At 41.3% G+C, this 19,990-nt stretch overlaps 1 protein-coding gene across 1 annotated transcript in view; it reads right to left on the bottom strand.

The window, feature by feature from the left end:
- Positions 1-19,990, bottom strand: part of itih2 (inter-alpha-trypsin inhibitor heavy chain 2) — a 62,477-nt gene that overhangs the window by 23,556 nt on the left and 18,931 nt on the right. Inside the window, exons 5-11 of the mRNA XM_068005108.1 lie at positions 17,361-17,465; positions 16,242-16,404; positions 14,750-14,857; positions 11,645-11,773; positions 11,416-11,532; positions 6,336-6,504; positions 3,837-3,962 (exon numbers count right to left, since the gene is read on the bottom strand). Of these exons, the coding sequence (XP_067861209.1) occupies positions 3,837-3,962; positions 6,336-6,504; positions 11,416-11,532; positions 11,645-11,773; positions 14,750-14,857; positions 16,242-16,404; positions 17,361-17,465 (917 nt within the window). The remainder of the gene's footprint in view (positions 1-3,836; positions 3,963-6,335; positions 6,505-11,415; positions 11,533-11,644; positions 11,774-14,749; positions 14,858-16,241; positions 16,405-17,360; positions 17,466-19,990) is intronic.

The raw sequence follows: 19,990 nt of genomic DNA, 5'->3' as shown, positions 1-19,990 counted from the left end.
CTGGGGTATGCTATTTTAGCTAGATACTTCCCTACATATCAAACTTGATTCAGATGCAAGTGTTCTTTGTATACATTTCTTTTAGACCACTATATTTTATGCAGTAATCATCATATTACCCACTGTCACATTTCGGAATTCTTTGGTTATTTTTCTATGGAATGGAGCTTGATATGGGTTATTTTAAAATGTGAGTTAACTTAAAGCCTGTACATTTTATAGGACAGCAAGTGTTTATTAAAGTTTCAGACTGAAACGTGACATCCTGGGAACAATGAAAGATAAGTTGAAATTCCAGCAACCTTTTGCACTCATCGCTGCTACGACAGTCCAATTTATTGGAACTTGGCAGGGTTTGATGCCAGGTTAAACTGGTGGAATTTGCACTGGGCAGAGGGGGGGTGGATTAGTAGTCAGTTTTGTAAAAGCTAACACTACAGTCAGGCTTTTAAAAGTTCACACACAGACACCATGAAGACAGCCTGGTTTTGGGGATAGGAATAGGCAATCCGGCAGCAAAGTGCTGTGAGAAGGTTGAAAGGACAGGAGAGAAATTCTACCTTGTAAAGCAACCCACTGGAGTAGGGGTAGTGTTGTGGGTTCTTTAGTTTGTATCATTATGTGGATGGCAGTTGTATTGATCAAACTAAGCATCTCTGATCATACCCATTGCTCTGTACGTTTCACTTCACTGTGGAATAAAATGGTTTACAATTTGAACCAGACTTTGCTTCATCTAGCATTGCAGTAATTTGGTGTACCTTTGGAAAGATTGAAAGAGAACTCGGATATCCAGTCCCTGTCACATGGGAGCTGCATTGTTACACTCCTGGGCCCTTTATGGCAAAGGTGCTATATAAATGCTAGTTGATGTTGTTATACAATTTCTGTTGTCTCTGAGCAGTGTACTACTTTTTTAAAACTTCATGGGTTGATTTTTGTGTCAGGGTCGGTGGTGCGTAGGGTGTCGGCAGTAGCCTGTGCCATTTTCGCACCCTGAATGGTATAGTGAGTCAGAAGGATCTGTACTGAGTGATTCACAAGTACAAGTGCGCAGCTGGATGATTGGGAGTGCAGGAAAATCCAGTGGGGCAGCCGTAACTTGAAGGCAGCAAGCAGTCCTTTAAAGGTTCAGTTTTCAATGACAGATAGTAGAATGTGGTTTCCAGAGCATCAGGCAGCATGACTTCAACCAGAGCCTTCAGATTTTTCGATGCAGCAGGGGAGGTCACAGAGCAAGTCAGCAGCAGGAAGGACGGGCACTTCTGCTAAAACGGGTGCCCAGATAAATTTTTCAGCGGCAATGGAGGAAGGTGGCAGGGCAAGTAAATGCCACATGCATTGTTCCCAGGTCCTGGCTGCAGTGCAGGACAAAAATGTAATGACTTCACCAGGACTTCCATGGTAAGATATCCCTTCACATCTCCCTTGCTCTCTGTACAGCCCCGCACCACCCTATTTTAATCCCAGCACTTGAATCCGGTCGATTGGGCAACCCTACTAGCTGAGGATACTACTAATACATGGAAAACATGTAATATTTTTAATGGAAACATGGAATACTTTTAAAACCATTCTAATCCAAAAGGAAGCCTAAAGTCATAAGAAGGGCAAAGCCAAGATGGCTAATTGGTCATGTGCAAGGACTAATCAGACTTGAACAGAAATAATCTCATAAATTAAAAGAAAATAACTCTTAGGACAATAGGGATAGGTATTGTGCTCAACTAAAGGCAACAAAAGCTGCCATCAGTACAGCCAAAAGATTAGTGGAAAAGAAAGTTGTGGATAATTGCGGTAGCAATAGTAAAATCTTTTCTAGTTATGTTAGGAGTCAGAGGGTGATAAAAGACTGCATAGGGCCATTGAAGGATTCCTCAGGGTAGATTCAGATGAACTCCCAGGACATGGCGGAGGTTTTAAATGGCCACCTTGCATCAGTCTTCACTCCTGTGAACTATGCTCAATTACCATTAATGCAATGTATATTTTTAAATGTCAAAGCGGATGCAGATGTAATCCTGGAAAGAATAATGGATCTCAAATTGTATCAAGCTGCTGGTCCAGACAGTATATACCTGAGGGTGCTCAAAGAAATAGGAGCTGTGCTAATTGAGGCCTCGGTTAACATCTCATCTGAAAGACAGCACCTCCGACAGTGCAGCACCCCCAGTACTGCACTGAAATGCCAGCCTAGGTTATGTGTTCAATTCTCTGGAGTGGAGCTTGAACCCAAAACCTTCTGACTTAGAGGCGAGAGTGCTAATACTGAGCCAAATCTGACACCCAAAATGGAGTCCTGTGGGTTTGGAAGGCAAATCCTGGGTTCAATAGGGAATTGTTTGCATTCTCATAGATAGAGGGTTGTCATTAAAAGTAGTGGTTCTGTGTGGAGGCTGGTTACTAGTAGAGTCCTGTAGGGATCGGTGTTAGGATCATTACTGTTCACAATCTATATTAATGATTTGGCTAAAGACACTGGAGATACTGTACGCGAATTCGCAGATGACACGAAGATCTGTGCCAGTATCAGAACCCTGGATGAGAAAAAAAGGTTACAATTGGATCTAGATGTGATAGGAGAATGGGCCCACATCTGGCAGATGACATTTAATATAGATAAATGTATTGTTATGTACATGAGTAGGGCTAATGCCAATCATGTGTATACTATGCTGGGTTCCCAATTAAATTTTGCTGAGAAGAAAACAGATCTAGGTGTTATAGTATGAACGTCTAAAGGCTCACTATTAGTGCCGAAAGGTTATAGCGAAAGCAAATATAAGATGTATAGCTAGGACAATCCAATATAAAACGAAAAGCATCATAGTGCCCTGTACAAGACCTTGGTTAGACCTCATCTAGAATATTGTGTTCAGTTCTGGTCTCACATGGTGGGAGATTTAGAGGTCCTAGAGAAGGTTCAGAGGAAAGCCACTAGATTAAAAGCCCTTAGTTATCACAATGGACTCAGACAGCTGGGTCTTTTTACTTTGAAAAACATAAACAGTTTAACTGGTCACTTATCTTGTTGCTGTTTGCAAATTAGCTGCTGTGTTTGCCTACAAAACAAGTGACCGCACTTCAAGAGTAATTCATTGGCTGGGAAGTGCTTTGGGACATCCTGAGGACATGAAAGATGCTATATAAATGTAAGTTTTTGCATTCTGACTATAGTGTTTCCCCATTTAAAATAAATGAGTGTCTTTGTTAAAATAAAAAAGGAATTTCATAATTCCACACATTCATTACTAATATTGCAACCCTATTGTATGCAGTGATAACATGCAATTCTGGAAAGGCCAAATAAAGTTGGAATGTCCTATAAGAAATCAATGGTAATTAAAACACAAATATTGCCAAACACTGTTTAGCTTAATTAAACTTTTGCAAAAGATATATCAAGGAAATATTCCTGCATATTACCATACAGTAGACATGTCTTCAAATATACTTCAAAAATACTTCTCTATTATTTAAGAGAAATCATATTCATTAGACCACAGGTTTCTCTGAATTCAAAGGTGCATAAAAGTACAAGACTTCAAGATGTCAAAAACATAACAGAGAAAGAAAGGCAGTCAGATTAGGCTATTTTCTTCTTAGGTTGCGCTGCAAATTATAAGAACCTGCCAATGAATAGCAACTAACCCCCAATTGACCCAAGATGCATCTTCTTACAGCAATTAGACTTTGTGGCCTTAAAGGGGCAATTTAAACACAACTTTACCTTAGTTGGTAGTTTACATTGGAAATCATTAGGTGCTTCTGCCTAATTTCATTTACATTATTGTAATATTTTATATTTAATCAAGGTACTCTAAGAGCGTGCTTACCTACTGTGGGGTCTCCATCTGAAACCATAATGATGAATGACACGGATCGAGGGTCCAGCTGACCCAAGTTATTGGCTTCCGTTAATATATAAATGGCTGAGAGGATTGCTTCATTAATGTTTGTTCCTATTTTTAAAAAATAGAAAACTAATAATTAATGATACATAATATAAATGGGAAATGCTGTTGATGTGCCAATCGGTGAAGCAACTTGGAAATAGAAAGGTGCAGTCGTTGTATGAATTTTTTTAGATTTGCTTCATATTTTTTAAAGACAAATTTCCCTTTTCTTTATTGGTGACCTGTAACTGTTCTACTTTTTGAAATAGCAGATTTTTTAATATATACAAGTCTTGTGCCTAGTCCTTCACTCTTCAGATGTCACATGTCAAAAACAAATACAAACAAAGACAAAGAAAGGCAGTTGCTTCATGTTGATTTGTTCTTAACTGGAACCAGGAATTTACAATCACCTGACAATCTGCAACCATCCCTCACCAACAGCAAATAATTTCAAATTCACCATTGACCAGAAGTTTAACTGGACCAGCCACATTAACATTATGGCTACAACAGCAGTGCAGAGACTGGGTACTCCGTGATGAGTGGCTCATGTCCTGACCTTTCAAAGCCTCTCCACCATCTACAAGACTCAAGTCAGGAGTGTGATGGAATCCTCACCACTTGCCTGAACTAACCAGAACAGCATTCACGAAGCTCAACACCATCCAAGACAAAGCAGTTCACTTGATCAGTGCCCCTGTCACTGGACTCAATATCTATCCACTCTGGTGCATAATGGCAGCAGCATGTACTATTGAATAGAATGGGCCTATACTCTCTGGCGTTTGGAAGAATGAGAGGCAATCTCATTGAAACATATAAGATTCTGAGGGGGCTTGACAGGGTAGATGCTGAGAGGCTGTTTCTGGCTGGAGAGTCTAGAACTAGGGGGCATAGTCTCAGCATTAGGGATCGGCCATTTAGGACTGAGATGAGGAAAATTTCTTCACTCAAAGGGTTGTGAATCTTTGGAATTCTCTACCCCAGAGGGCTGTGGATGCTCAGTCGTTTAGTATATTCAAGGCTGAGATTGATAGATCTTTGGACTCTATGGGAATCAAGGGATATGGGGATCGAGCGGGAAAGTGGAGTTGAAGTTGAAGATCAGCCATGATCTTATTGAATGGCAGAGCAGGCTGGTGGGGCCGTATGGCCTACTCCTGCTCCTATTTCTTGTGTTCATATGTTCTTACAGGATGCTCTATAGGAACTCACCAAGCTTGCTTTGGCAGTGCCTCGCAGCCTTGTGACCTATACCATCAAGAAGGACAAGAGCTACAATATCTTGGGAACGCCATCTTCTCCATGTTCCCCTCCAAGTCACACACCATCCTGACTTGGACATATATCAACGTTCCTTTATTGTTGCTGGGTCAAAAACATGGACTTCCCCATCCAGCACTATCATGGGAGCACCATCACCACAAGGATTGCAGAGATTCAAGAAGGTGGCTAACCATCACCTTCTCAGGGCGACTAGGTATGGAGAATAAATGCAGCCTTGTCAATACTGCCCACATCCCATGAGCAAATAAAAAAAGGATGCCCCTATATACATCAATTAGACTTTGTGGTCTTAAAGGGACAAGTTAAACATAGATCCACCTTAGTAGCAGATTAATACAATGTGCATTACATGGTTTTAATGATCCTGCTGTTATAAAACAATGCTTCAACCAACCTACCATGAGCAACACCACAGATGATTCACTAGTAATCAATGAATTATCAGGATGGGAAGCCACCTCGTTGAGAAGGAATAATAGTGACAACATAAACTTGAAGAGGTCCCTAATGGCTCTGTGAATTTAGCCAGTAAGTAGCTGTCTTATAGGTTCCAACTATGCTTTCTAGTCTGTGCCGAGTTAGCTGATCTCAGCTATGCAACAATAAGGACGTTATAATTGGCCACAGCACTCCGGGTTAGTCAGGTTCCACTTCCGTTAGCTCTCCAACAACCCCTGCTGGAAGGGCATTTGTGTGGCTATCAAATGAGTACAGGGTCAGGCTCAACTGTGATACCCATATAATTGGAATAGCCTGCCAGCAGTCACCATCAAGGCTCACACATGAATGATGAGATGCTGGAGGGCATCTGGCACCAATGGAATCATATACAGTAAATAGTTCATGCGTTCAGAAGAGGGGAGGAAAGAAAGTTAACAGAGAAATTTGGGGAAGTAAAGAAAAATAAATAAACACATTTGAAGTCAATTTTAAATCACTGCTTTACCGGTAGTGGGTGGTGCTGCATATTGGTGCCACAGAGTGGCACAATGCAAGTTCAAACCTGTGATTCCTCATTTATCTAGTGCTATGTTTTAGCTGTGCCATTTTGAGGAGCAGAATGGAGTCCAGGTCTTTCCCCAAAGATTGAAAGGGAAGATCAGCGGTGAGTCACCTTGGGCTATTCTTTCACATCTCCTAAACACATACCACCATTTGGCTGGATTTTTGCAATGTATTTTTTGGCATCCTTAATCTGAATAGGAGTGGCTGGAACCAGATGTTCATTCCAAAAACGGACATTGTGATTGAAGTCAATGATGGTGAATTGGTCCTCAGGACGGAGATCAGCCAGAATCGTTGCCATGGCTTCAACGGTCTAATCAGGAAAATGAAGAATATTGATTGGTTGAAAATACAGTGGAATTTCCTTAATATTGGATTCAAGATTCCAGAATAAGAAATGATTTTAACAGTTGTTAGAGAGTCACATTTTTGTGTTAGTTGATTGTCTTTCAGTTGTCCAGTTAATTCCCATGTACCTCTTAAAAATGTAGCCACTCATTTAAAAAAAAATCATGTAATCTTAGAATATTATCTAAAACTTGTATTTTTCTATAAAAAGGATAAATTTTGTGAGGCTCCTCTCTGTTGTTGGGGCTTTGCATGGAGCCAATGCATATCAGAAAATTATGGGCACACTCCTGCTATTGTCCATCAACTGAATTCAATAAATGGAGAATTTTTGGATGTTTGCTGCTCATGTGCAAGGCCTTGCCAGTAGCATGAGGCCTCCTAAAATTTACCTAAAGTTTGTCTGTAAAATTTAGGGCTTTAATGTCCTCTGGAAATGTAGAATCCTCATTGTCGATAAGCTGTTTATTTTAATGATTGCGTTAAAATAGCACACAGAGGATTATTATGCAAATATGTTACCAATGAGCTACCAGAGGAAATTAAACTTCAAAAGAGTAGAAGCTGATGGGATAGAAAGCCAGATGACTTGATTCTATTGCTATTGGATGCCAAAGTCTTACGTCATTGTTCCAAATGCAGACAACTGTGAAGCAATAATGACTTTTTTTTTGTTTTGCTTTCGTTTAAGAATTGGAATGCCATTCCAGCACCTTTGAACTGTTTTTAATTACATTGACAGTCTGAGCACTTTGAACTGTAATGATGTTCACAAACACAACCAGCACCTTTTAACTTAGCAAATATCCCAGGGCTCGGGTTGCCAACTCTGGTTGGACATATTCCTGAAGGTTTCATCACATGACCTCCTGCCTCCAACCGCCCCGCCCCCATTCCTGCCATTGGTCGCCCGACACATCCATCCTCATAGTGCACCGCCTGCCTACGCCAATCGGAAAGTAAATAGACTCTTATTCCCCGATTGGATAATTCTAGACGGTCAGTCAAACAGCCTTTTATCCCATTTCCAATATTTCTATAAGTAGTAAACAAAAGAGTTCAAAGAAATTTCTTTAAAAACACAATATTTTTTAATGCCCCTACAATTTTTCTCCTGGGTTGTTCGCAGCAGTGTCCTGGAGTTTAGTCTTTAATTCCTGGAGACTCCAGGCCAATCCTGGAGGGTTGGCAACCCTACCCAGGGCACTTTAGAGAGGTGAAATGGACACCAAGCAGTATTAGAAGAGTTAGGTCAAGGCGAAAGATTTTAAGGAAGCCTTTGAGGACACTGAAATTATTAGCAAGGTGGAAAAGTTTAGGAAGAGGGTCTTAATTGCCCAAAAGCTCTGCTGCCAAAGGATAAAGGATTGATAATTACGAGGTCGTCAGTTTTTTGCAAATATTTGTGAGCAAAAACCAGTAGTTGATTATTAGAAAATTGTACAACCAGTATGTAGCAAATTTATTCATTCATTACGGGCATGATTTTAGCTCGGAGCTGGGAATCCAGCGCATGTGTAGATATTGGCATCGGGATCCCAGAACTTAAGTGAGTGCGTCACATTCTGCGATCGCAACTCAACTGAAGGTAAATATTTGAGCTTCCGGGTTTCCCATCCACCAGGCAGCCAGATTGACAGGTTGGCTGCCTGTGGGAGGGAAAGGAGCCCTGAATCAGAGAGGGAGGAGGGAGAGAGAGATCGTGGGCCATGGAAGAAATCAGGCAGGGGGACATGGACGACATCGGGAGGACCTTGGAAAAGACGGGGAGGGGGGGTCCACCATTGTGGGGGGGGGGGGCGGTCGGCAGATCACGGGGGTTCTGTCGACCAGGTGAGCTTGTTGGGCCTGGATGAATCACTCCTGCTCCTTTGGGCCCACAAGCAGTGCAATTGTCGCCTGCTTTCACCTGATGTGAATCAGAAGCGATGGGAAACCCGAACAGCTAAGGTTAAATTTGTTTTACATTTCTAATACGCAAAATATTAAGTGCCTCAACTATTGCAGTGAGTTACATTGCTCTTTTAAGTATTGATCTGCCGGCTTTAAGTGGGGACGGGGCTTGCAGGTTTCTGATGCGCTCCTGCATCCTAACGCACCACGGTTAAACTCGGAAGTGGTGTGTTGGAGCTGGGATGAGGTCCCGCTGAAGAATTCAACTATTTTTACTGCCTACCTGCCCACAGCCCACTCGTGGATGGGGGTTAAAATTACGCCCCACATACGCGCACTGAATAACATTGTTTAATCATAATTATGAATTCTCTACTTAATAAGCAAATTTGAATGAATTACTTAACAATGTTTTAAACTAATTTTGAAGGACCTTCTATTTATCAGGTGTAACTGGAATCACTAATGCCTCTCTGTTTATTTCTTCTTATGTGTTTTTGTATCCTGAAACGGTTCTAATATCTTTTTAAGACTCCGTTGTCGTCTCAATGTTATATTAGTGATTAACATTACTGAATTGCAGCTTTTTTCTTGTCTATGCTGTACCATAAAGTATCTGCTCTTTACTGCTACATGAGATGCACTGTAAATTAGATACTCCATCGTCATGAGATACCCTAGTTAAATATTTTACATGAATAAATAAACATCAGGGCAGGCAACTCTGAATTGTAATATAAATTGAATGTAGATGCAAACTGTAAAAGGGATTGACAGATATTTAACTGAATGTTGTTCTATGAGCAATTATATTAATGACTGCTATTCTCAGGTTTAAATACTGCCATGCTGAGGAGGAAGGAATGGAAGGATTCAAATTTCTGTAAATCAGAAGCATGTAAGTAGATTCTTATTATAATTAATATAAAGTGTAATTTAATAATGACACACGGAGCATTTAGTTCTATGCCAAGTCCTCTTCCTGGGCTCTTGAACTGCAAACCTTTAGCTAATTACAGCATTCATGAGGGAGTTCAGAAAATATGGCATTGAATATATCTTGGTAATTTTTAAAAATAAATTGTCGCCCATTTCATTTAAAAATAATTATATTTGCAATGAAGTATTTCATCAAGAAATTCTGAGTTTGTTTTGGCATGGAAAGTGTATAACATTCCAGGCATATCGCTCTTCACTGAAGATATCATCTGAGGTCAGCAGATAGAACTTCCAATTGGTTAGAAGTCTTGTAATGATTTACAATGTATAGAAGCTAAACTAGGTACGACAAAATGGAACTGCCGAAGGTCGTGCGGCTATCGTGATAAAGCAGTATTATTTGCTAACTTTTTATCAAGGGCCACAATCTTCCACAAAATGGTGGCATCTCATCAATGATCCAACCTGCTGTACCACAGAATGTGTTATGGGTCACAGCGCAGTGTGATATGGGTTTCTACTCAGGATTCCTCACTCGAGGAGCTTCTCATTTCAATTGTACCACATTGGAGAGTTGCTGAGTGACCTTTCACTTTTGTTGTGGATGTTGGGGTAGCCCTTCCTCTCTCACTGCTTCATCATTATGGAGAGCAAGAGAAGAAGAGGAGGGAACGACACAAAATAGTGAGGCCGTGAGAACACCCAAAAGACACACAGAAGAATTCAGAATGGAGAAAGCCGTCTGACAAGGATGTATCCTCTTTTCCTACCTGTTCAATATGTATTCTGAGGGCAGCATCTTTCAAGGAAGCATGCAGAAAGTCAGAAATAGAAAGTTTAATACCTAAGATATGCAGATGATGTATTTATAGCTGAAAATAAAAGAGAACTATAAAAACTAATGGACAGATTGGCCACAGTAAGCAGCTGTTACAGACTTAAATTGAACCCAAAGGAAACAAAAGAGATGGAATGTAGCAACTAGGGATCAACAGGAATTGACATACAAATACATAGAGAAAGATCAAAACTCAGTAGATGGTTTGACTTATAGGGAGAGGTTGGATAGACTGAGACTTTTTTCCCTGGAGAGTAGGAGGTTTAGGGGTGATCTTATAGAAGTCTATAAAATAATGAGGGGCATAGATAAGGTAGATAGTCAAAATCTTTTCCCAAAGGTAGGGGAGTCTATAACGAGGGGGCATAGATTTAAGGTGAGAGGGGAGAGACACAAAAGGGTCCAGAGGGGCAATTTTTTCACTCAAAGGGTGGTGAGTGTCTGGAACGAGCTGCCAGAGGCAGTAGTAGAGGCGGGTACAATTTTGTCTTTTAAAAAGCATTTGGACAGTTACATGGGTAAGATGGGTATAGAGGGATATGGGCCAAGTGCAGGCAATTGGGACTAGCTTAGTGGTATAAACTGGGCGACATGGACATGTTGGGCCGAAGGGCCTGTTTCCATGTTGTAAACTTCTATGATTCTATGCTGTGTGGGATCCATGAGTTACAGGGTACAAGTCTTCAGAAGTAAATGAGACTGGCCCTAACAACAAAGGCAGTTGGAAGGCTGAACAAGATTTGGAAGAACGAAGGAGTATCTTGCAGAACAAAGAAGAGGCCTTGAAATGGCCAGTATGTCTCCATTGAGTAGGAACCATAGAGACATAAAAAGAATGACATAGAAATGTTGTCAGCCTTTGAAATGTTGGGAGTGCCTCTCCAAGAAATGGCATTCAATTGTGAATCCAGCATTGTTCTCTGGACTGTAGATCAGGAGATGATTTTTTCTGCTTCACCCAGCAAATCAAATAACGTTACCACACACTGGCATGTTTCATTTGACACTGACGTAAAGGTTTTGCAAAAAAGTTAAAATAAAAGCAGTTACTGATTGTATTACATATTCTGGAGGTAGCTCAGCAGACAGCCTTGTTACTGCACTGGACCTTGTCTGACTTATTTTTGCCCCATTGCCGCACTTCCGATCCTCCAAGATATCTTCTACTTAATATGGAACCAATATCACTGAAACAAAAAGGCTTACCTGCTTCATTTTAATTCCCCACATTGAGCCACTGACATCAATGACAAAGATGATGTTTTTGGGAAGTGGTGGAAGATTGCTTGGAGCAAAAAAGTGAACAAAATAACCGTTGGAAACCTACAGTAAAAGGCAACAGTGTTTTAGTACAAAAAGTTCTTCCCAAAAATGAAAAGAAATCAGCAATGTGCAAGTGAAATGTTTTAAAAATTGGGCAAGACCACAAAGTAACCTGAATGCTTCCACCATTGCGCTCCCGTTCCACATCATATCTCACAACAATGCTTCCATCAATGGCGGAGTCAGAACAGTTTGGGCATTTCCGCTGCTGGTCCAAGGTTGGCTTGAAGGAAAGATGAGCCTGAAAAAAAAGTGGAATTGTGAGTGCCTCTCCAAGAAATGGCATTCGATTGTGAATCCAGCATTGTTCTCTGGACTGTAGATCAGGAGATGATTTTTCTGCTTCACCCAGCAAATCAAATAATGTTACTACACACTAGCATGTTTCATTTGACACTGACGTAAAGGTTTTGCAAAAAAGTTAAAATAAAAGCAGTTACTGATTGTATTACATATTCTGGAGGTAGCTCAGCAGACAGTCTTGTTACTGCACTGGACCTTGTCTGACTTATTTTTGCCCCGTTGTCAGAGTGAGTTTCACTTTGCAAATGGTCCTACTGTGCTTAACTTGTGAGTGCTTGATGCTGGCACAGGGGACCAATAATGGAAAATGTGCCATCACCAGCATTTAAATTATTCACCTTGATAATCACAGAAATTCACTGAAAGACAAAGTCACTGAATTTCCATAGCGGTTCTCCCGATCACTGCGGTGGAAGGTCCATGGAAATTCCAGATTTCAAACAGAATGCTGTAGCTGAAGTCAATCATGAAATCAGTTGTGACTACATGTTGAGATGCAGGACACTAGCATTTTGCAAACAGTGTTATCTTAAGCATTGGTGTGTAACAGAGAATGGCAGGATGATAATCCAGCTAGTCACAGAATCATAGGAAGTTACGGCACAGAAGGAGGCCATTCGGTCCATCGTGACCATGCCAGCTGAAAAAGAGCTATCCAGTTTAATCCCACTGTCCAGCACTTGGTCCGTAGCCCAGTAGGTTACGGCACTTCAAGTGCACATCCAAGTACTTTTTAAATGATTTGAGGGTTTCTGTCTCTATCACCCTTTCAGGCAGTGAGTTCCAAACCCCCACCACCCTCTGGGTGAAAAGATTTCTCCTTAGCAACCCTCTAATCCTTCTACCAAATACTTTGAATCTAGGCTCCCTGGTCACTGACACCTCTGCTAAGGGAAATAGGTCCTCCCTATCCACTCTATCTGGTCCCATTATAATTTTATATATCTCAATTAAATCTCCCCTCAGCCTCCTCTGTTCCAAAGAATACAACCCCAGCCTATCCAATCTTTTCTCATAACTAAAATTCTCCAGCCCTGGCAACATTCTCATAAATTTCCTTTGTAACCTCTCTAGTACAATCACATCTGTACAATTCCTGTAATGTGGTGATCAGAACTGTACGCAGTACTCAAGCTGTGGCCTACCCAAAGTTTTATACAGTTTTAGCATAACTTCCCTGCTGTTATATTCTATGCCTTTGCTAATAAAGGAAAGTATCCCATATGCCTTTTTAACCACCTGTCCTGCTATCTTCAGGAATCTGTGGACATGCACTCCAAGGTCCCTTTGTTCCTCTGCACCTCTCAGTATCCTCCATTTACTGTGTACTCCCTTGCCTTGTTTGCCCTCCCCAAATGCATTACCTCACACTTCTCAATTGAATTCTATTTGCCATTTTTATGCCCACCTGCCCAGTCCATTGATATCTTCCTGCAGTCTAGAGCTTTCCTCCTCACTATCAACCGCACGACCAATTTTTATATCATCTGCAAACTTCTTGATCAAGCCCCCCACATTCAAGTCCAAATCATTAATATATACCACAAAAAGCAAGGGACATGGTACTGAGCTTTGCGGAATCTGACTGGAAACAGCCTTCCAGTCGCAAAAACATCCATCAACCATTACCCTTTGCTTCCAACCACTGAGCCAATTTTGGATCCAATTAGCCACTTTCCTTGGATCCCATGCGCTTTTACTTTCTTGACCAGTTTGCCATGTGGGACCTTGTCAAAAGCCTTGCTAAAATCCAACGCGTTAGCCTCATCGACCCTCTTTGTTACCTCCTCAAAAAATTCAATCAAGTTAGACAGACACGACGTTCCCTTAACAAATCTATGTTGATTGTCCTTGATTAATTCGTGCCTTTCTAAATGATGGTTTATGCTGTCTCTCAGAATTGATTCCAATAATTTTCTCACCACCGAGGATAGACTGACTGGCCTGTAATTACTAGGTCTATCCTTTTCTCCCTTTTTAAACAATGGTACAACGTTAGCAGTGCTCCAATCCTCCGGCACCACGCCTGTAGCCAGGGAGGATCGGAAAATGCTGGTCAAAGCCTCCGTTATTTCCTTTCTTAACAGCCTGGGATACATTTCATCTGAGCCTGGCGATTTATCTACTTTCAAAGATGCTAAACCCGTAAATACTTCCTCTCTCACTATGTTTATCCCATCCAATATTTCACACTCCTCCTCCTTAACTACAATCTCTGCAACGTCCCCCTCTTTTGTGAAGACAGATGCAAAGTATTCATTAAGAACCATACCCACATCTTCCGCCTCCACACATGGTCTTACCACATGAGCAAGTATAATAGCAACCTCATTTTGTAACACAGAGCTGGTACTCAGTGCAGAAGCATCTTAGATCTCATGAATTATAATTGGGTTTTAAAAACATAGGTTTTTTTAATGCAAAAGCAGAAATGCTGAAAATGCAGGGCAGGTTGGTCAGCATCTGAAAGTGAAAGATAAGTTAACGTTTTAGTTGGGCCCTCATGAGAAATGGTTCTAATGAAAGGTTACACCTAAAATATTAACTATTTCATTTCTTTCAGATGCTGACTGACCCACCGGACTTTTCTGCATTTTCTGTCATTGATTTCATATTTCCGGTATTCTCAAACTTCTTTTTTTTATCTCTTGTGTTTTGTATGTACCTGTGAGGCATTGTGCACGGTCAGCAACTGAAGAAACAATGGTGTAGAGCTAGTTTCTTTGTTAAATGAAAGACCTGTGTTATAATATTGGATTTGGATGAGCTAGAAATGATAGTTTAGGCCTTTGGGTAGAATATACAAAACAAGTGGAATACTGCTTTCTGATCTCTGCTATTTGATGTTCACGATGTGTCATTCATTGTGATGGCTTTCTAGTAAAACTCAATAGAAGCAGTAACTCTTGTTTACCTTGTTGTCTCCTTTAGTTATACGGATGAGCCCATCAAACTGTGCTCCAAGCATATTAGGTGCTTCAATGTAGCTGATCCCTTGTGGCTCATATATGTAGATATCAACCTAAGGGAAAAATAGATTATGTTTTTAAAAGATTGACTGATTAATTTATTGATATTAAATCTTCGCCCTTTATTCCTTCTCTCTTGAAGGTGATGACTTTTGCTGGGTGCGGACACAAGCAATGTTAACAGGTTATTCAATGTGAGCAGCATCACAATCAAGTCCTGACCTGATGTCCATACATATGTAATGCTAGAAATGCATAAGAATTAGGAGCCGGAAGCCGAACCAATTTTTCCTCTCTAGTCCAGGGTCGCTGAGGTCAGTTATAATGTTGCCATTGACGTCTGAGCTGAGGTTAGCTGACGCAGCACAGATTAGAGACTGGATCTGGGATTTTCCTGATTTGGATATCTCCATACCACATCATGTGCTACATTTAGCCACTGAGCTCTTGGGAGTCACAAGAACTGTGGCGTTGCTCATGGGTTATCTGGAGCAAGGTTGCAATGCTTAGCTGCTAACCTACCCTGTGCCAATAGATCACTGCTATAAATAGGGAGATCCAGGTAATTGCAGGCACATATAAACTGCTGAGCCAATCTCAGGCAGCACCGTATGGGGAGGTCTGGGATCTGGCAGCATGAGGATTCTTTTGCTCTTGTAGCATTGGGGGTGGGGGAGGTGGGGGAGGTGGGTGAAGAATCACTGTCCTGAGCTAACCTTCGCTTGTAGACGCCTTCAACCAGTTCCCTGCTTCATGAGTCCAATGCCTGCCTGAAGACAGTTTTCAGTGCAGGCTACTATTGAATGTGTTGACTGCAGCTGTGAGAATAATTGTCAAATACAGTATAAAGTGCGCATACCATTGAAAAGCAGCTTCAGACTAGAAAGTCTTTTAATGAACTGGGGGTGGGCCAAGCCGGCTGGGAACAATTGAGGTCACTGACTTGCACTTACCACACAAATTCCACACAATCATGGAATTCGACCCAAAAATATTTATAACATTTCCACAATACGTTGTAATGAAAATAAAATTTAACTTATTAGATCACTGTAAATCAGAGGCTCTGATAATATATTGTGCACTACATTGGATAGAATAGTATATCCTCTGAGGCAGGACTTGCAAATTGCATTTATATAGCACCTTTAACATAGAAAAATGTCCCAAAGTGCTACAGAGGCCAAATCAGAAAAATAATTGCTGAGCCAAAGATGGAGGTGTTAGGAAGGGCGAACAAAAGCTTGGTCAAAGTGATGGGTTTTAAGGAGGATCTTAAAGGAGGAGAGGGAGGTTGAGAGGCATAGGGTTTTAGGGAACAAACTCCAGGACATGGAATTCAAAAGGGAGAGGATCCTTTTGAAGATAATACCTGTCACCCGGTTAGTTTGAAACCCATAGATTGCACAGTACTGCATGAAGAATTGTCAGGTGTACCTGGAGATGTTTCACTAAGTTGCCTGGGTGAAGTATAATTATCTGCTCATAAAGTCCCAATCGTCGTTGTAACAGTTCTTGGCAGTACAGTTCAAAGCTGATTTTGCTCCCTCCAGGTACGTTCACTTCAGCTTTAAAGTGTTCCATCTCACGGGCAGATGTCCTAAACATGTAAAGTATCAATAAATTACTGAACAGGCTTCTTTTTTCTTTTGCAGCTGAATATCTTATTGGAAAACTAACAATATACAGAGGTAAGAAAACAATCATTTTGTGGTTGGGGCTTGGAGTCTGACATCCTTCCATCGGGCCAGGACCTACTCCGTTAATGGTAGGGCGTTGGGGAGAGTTATGGAACAAAGAGATCTAGGAGTACAGGTTCATAACTCCTTGAAAGTGGAGTCACAGGTGGATAGGGTGGTGAAGAAGGCATTCGGCATGCTTGGTTTCATTGGTCAGAACATTGAATACAGGAGTTTGGATGTCTTGTTGAAGTTGTACAAGACATTAGTAAGGCCACACTTGGAGTACTGTGTACAGTTCTGGTCACCCTATTATAGAAAGGATATTATTAAACTAGAAAGAGTGCAGAAAAGATTTACTAGGATGCTACCGGGACTTGATGGTTTGACTTATAGGGAGAGGTTGGATAGACTGGGACTTTTTTCCCTGGAGAGTAGGAGGTTTAGGGGTGATCTTATAGAAGTCCATAAAATAATGAGGGGCATAGATAAGATGAGAGGGGAGAGATACAAAAGGGTCCAGAGGGGCAATTTTTTCACTCAAAGGGTGGTGAGTGTCTGGAACGAGCTGCCAGAGGCAGTAGTAGAGGCGGGTACAATTTTGTCTTTTAAAAAGCATTTGGACAGTTACATGGGTAAGATGGGTATAGAGGGATATGGGCCAAGTGCAGGCAATTGGGACTAGCTTAGTGGTATAAACTGGGCGACATGGACATGTTGGGCCGAAGGGCCTGTTTCCATGTTGTAACTTCTATGATTCTATGTTGAACCCAGGGCCCTCTGGCCTCCACTTCACCATTTAATCAACAAAGTGATCCAGTACTTAAACCGGGTGTGTAATACAGAAAAAAAATATAAACATCAGAGAAAACTTCACCTAATAATCCCAGCGGCCTTTCCTTTGGCTCTTGCTTGTGCATAAAGACTTCTGGCTAGATTCTTTTCCTGCACAGATCCAACAAATGTTATATCATTCACAGTCCTGTGTGGGAGACAGAAAGCATATCAATTAATTCTGTAGTATTAATGATGCAGGTTTCTCTTGCACTTTATTTTCTAACTATCTTCTCCCATTTTTCCTCTTTCATAGTTTTCCTGAATCATGCAACTTCCCTGACCAATAGGACAGTTTGGAGACTTGCTCCCAGGCCTGTGCTGGTGATGCTGTTTAGCTGCTTGCTAGGAGGTACATGCCAGAAGCCTAGATTTTTTCCCTTCAATTTTCTTCTTCTCCTGAAGGCTCTGGCTTCTTGCTAGAGTCTTAGTCCGTAGGTCCACAGGTCACAGGTGCCATCCAATACTTTGCCGAAGTGTCCATTGTATCATGTACAAGTCTTTACAGTGAATGTGGGCGTGTTATTCAACCTTGAAGGATATCACAGCCAAATGGATTCCTGTCTCCATCCAATGTAAACACACACACACACACACACACACACACAGTTCCCACAAAGGCCACTGCATAATGATCAAGAGTGGGGAACCTGGCCGTTTCTTCCTCTCACTAACCCAGGGATTTGAAGGTCAATCGTGGTACTCCTACAGCTCAAACCCGGGACTTTCTGATCTGCATGCCTTAATCCCACAGCAACACTTCATTTACCCACAAAGTCACCGGGGAACTGGTCCTCCTATTTTCCATCTCTTCCTGTGGGAAGTACCCATTTTATGCCTTGCACCCCTCTATAACAGTACTGTTAAAATTAAGAACTCGCAGGGTTGGGAAGCATGGATGTAAATGTACACATAGTACAAACAGCATATAACAGATTGGTTTGTGCATGGGTATTTTGTCCATTATGAGCAGTTGTTCTATTTGTCTGTCAAGGTACAATTAACACAGAAACTTAAACGTAAGCTTCAGCTGTAGTGCACCAGCAGCATCACCTGTAGCTGTAGAAAGGCTACAGGGCGCACCACAGCTGCAACTTATACTCTAGTTGACACTTAAGGTTAAGTTCTATAATAACGCTCTGCTGATGTTTCTAATTACTGTGGCAGCTGTAGTATACTGGATCAGTGCCAGGAGTTGCAGTGCGGCTCTATTTTAGATCAGCCAGTGGGGGGTGGTACTTGTTCATACCAAATGCTACCAATCATTGTACAAGTACTCTCCCTTTGAGAGAATGTCACTAATAAGTACGGTTAACCCAACTGAACTGAAAAATGTATCCGGGTATTTACACCTGTCTTTGCCAAAAGGTGTTGCTGTGTATGCCTGCGATGCTCACTGGTCATGGAAGGCTTCGTGTGAATCACTGTAGCATAGCTGTAGCAGCACAATAAGCTGAGCAGAAGATGAACCATGGCTGAGCTGAGGCATGTTGGATCAGGTGAATGGGAGCTGTCCTGGGATTCAGCACCAGCATCCTCCTGCCATACTAAAGCTGCCCCAAAATCCTAATAGAATTCCCAATTAGCTGATCCAGCCCCACTTTATCCCTGTTACAGCTCAGCACGGCTCATCTACTGTAATTAGAAGGATGAAAAGTTGATTCCAAATCCCAAATCTAATCAATTGCTTACAACAGTTGCTAATTGTCCAATTAAAAGATTCATTGTAAGCAATAGATTTACTGCTGAGCTCCAAGGGTTTGTTTTGGGATTCAAAGCTTTGTTTGTTATAATGGTTTGTCCATTATATCTGTGTCTGATCTAAGTGGATTGCATTGTACTACCAGTCTGTGTTACAGCATATTGAATCACGGTGCCACTTTAATGCCTTTAAGAATAAGCATTGGTGCATACAAATTTATAATGTACCAAACTGTAAACTACTTTTGTATAGAATTCCTGATCCAGGACGAAAGGAATGCTACGGGGATGCATTGCAAAATTTATTTTTGTGATCTTAACCACAATCAACGTATGTTTCTTATCGAAAACCAATAACAATTACCTGCCTATTAAGAAGTTAGCAGTTTTACTTCCCAAACATTTGTCCAATGTTGGTGCTGCCACTGGTATTTTACCTCTCTGACATCTGGGCTGCTCCAACACAGAAAGGTGATATGGGATGAATTAACAGTAAATGCTCAGACTTCAATTTTGAGCCAGGATCTTGAATGGAGGAATCTAATCTAATCCAGGAGCGGCATTTGCCATGGGGGGGCCCTGTGCAAAGATTCAGTTTGGAACCCCTATATTTTACGAGAAAACGATACTAAACACCACCTACTTAATTTGATGTCAAATCCGCACATGTTCGAATGTGAAAAAGCATTTTTGCAATGGGTAATATAAAAATAGTTGACAAAATAATAAGCGATAGATGGAACTGACTATTTTGCTCAACAGAGAAGGAGAACATCTGAGATTTCGAGGTAATTAGCTCCCAGGTTCTTCCAAGCCTCTCTGGAGGTCCTGCTAAAAGAGGTCAGGGTGAGAAGGAAGGTGCTCTTTCCAACCAGTAGCAGGAGAATCTCTAAACACCAAATTACTAGAAATCAGAGGGCTGTCAAGGTAGGAAATTTTGAGGTCAGGGGCCCAGCAATGAGAAGAAAATTG

This window comes from Heptranchias perlo, chromosome 24, assembly GCF_035084215.1.
Source record: "Heptranchias perlo isolate sHepPer1 chromosome 24, sHepPer1.hap1, whole genome shotgun sequence".
Classification (NCBI taxonomy): domain Eukaryota; kingdom Metazoa; phylum Chordata; class Chondrichthyes; order Hexanchiformes; family Hexanchidae; genus Heptranchias; species Heptranchias perlo.
This window is presented reverse-complemented; position numbering and strand designations above follow the sequence as displayed.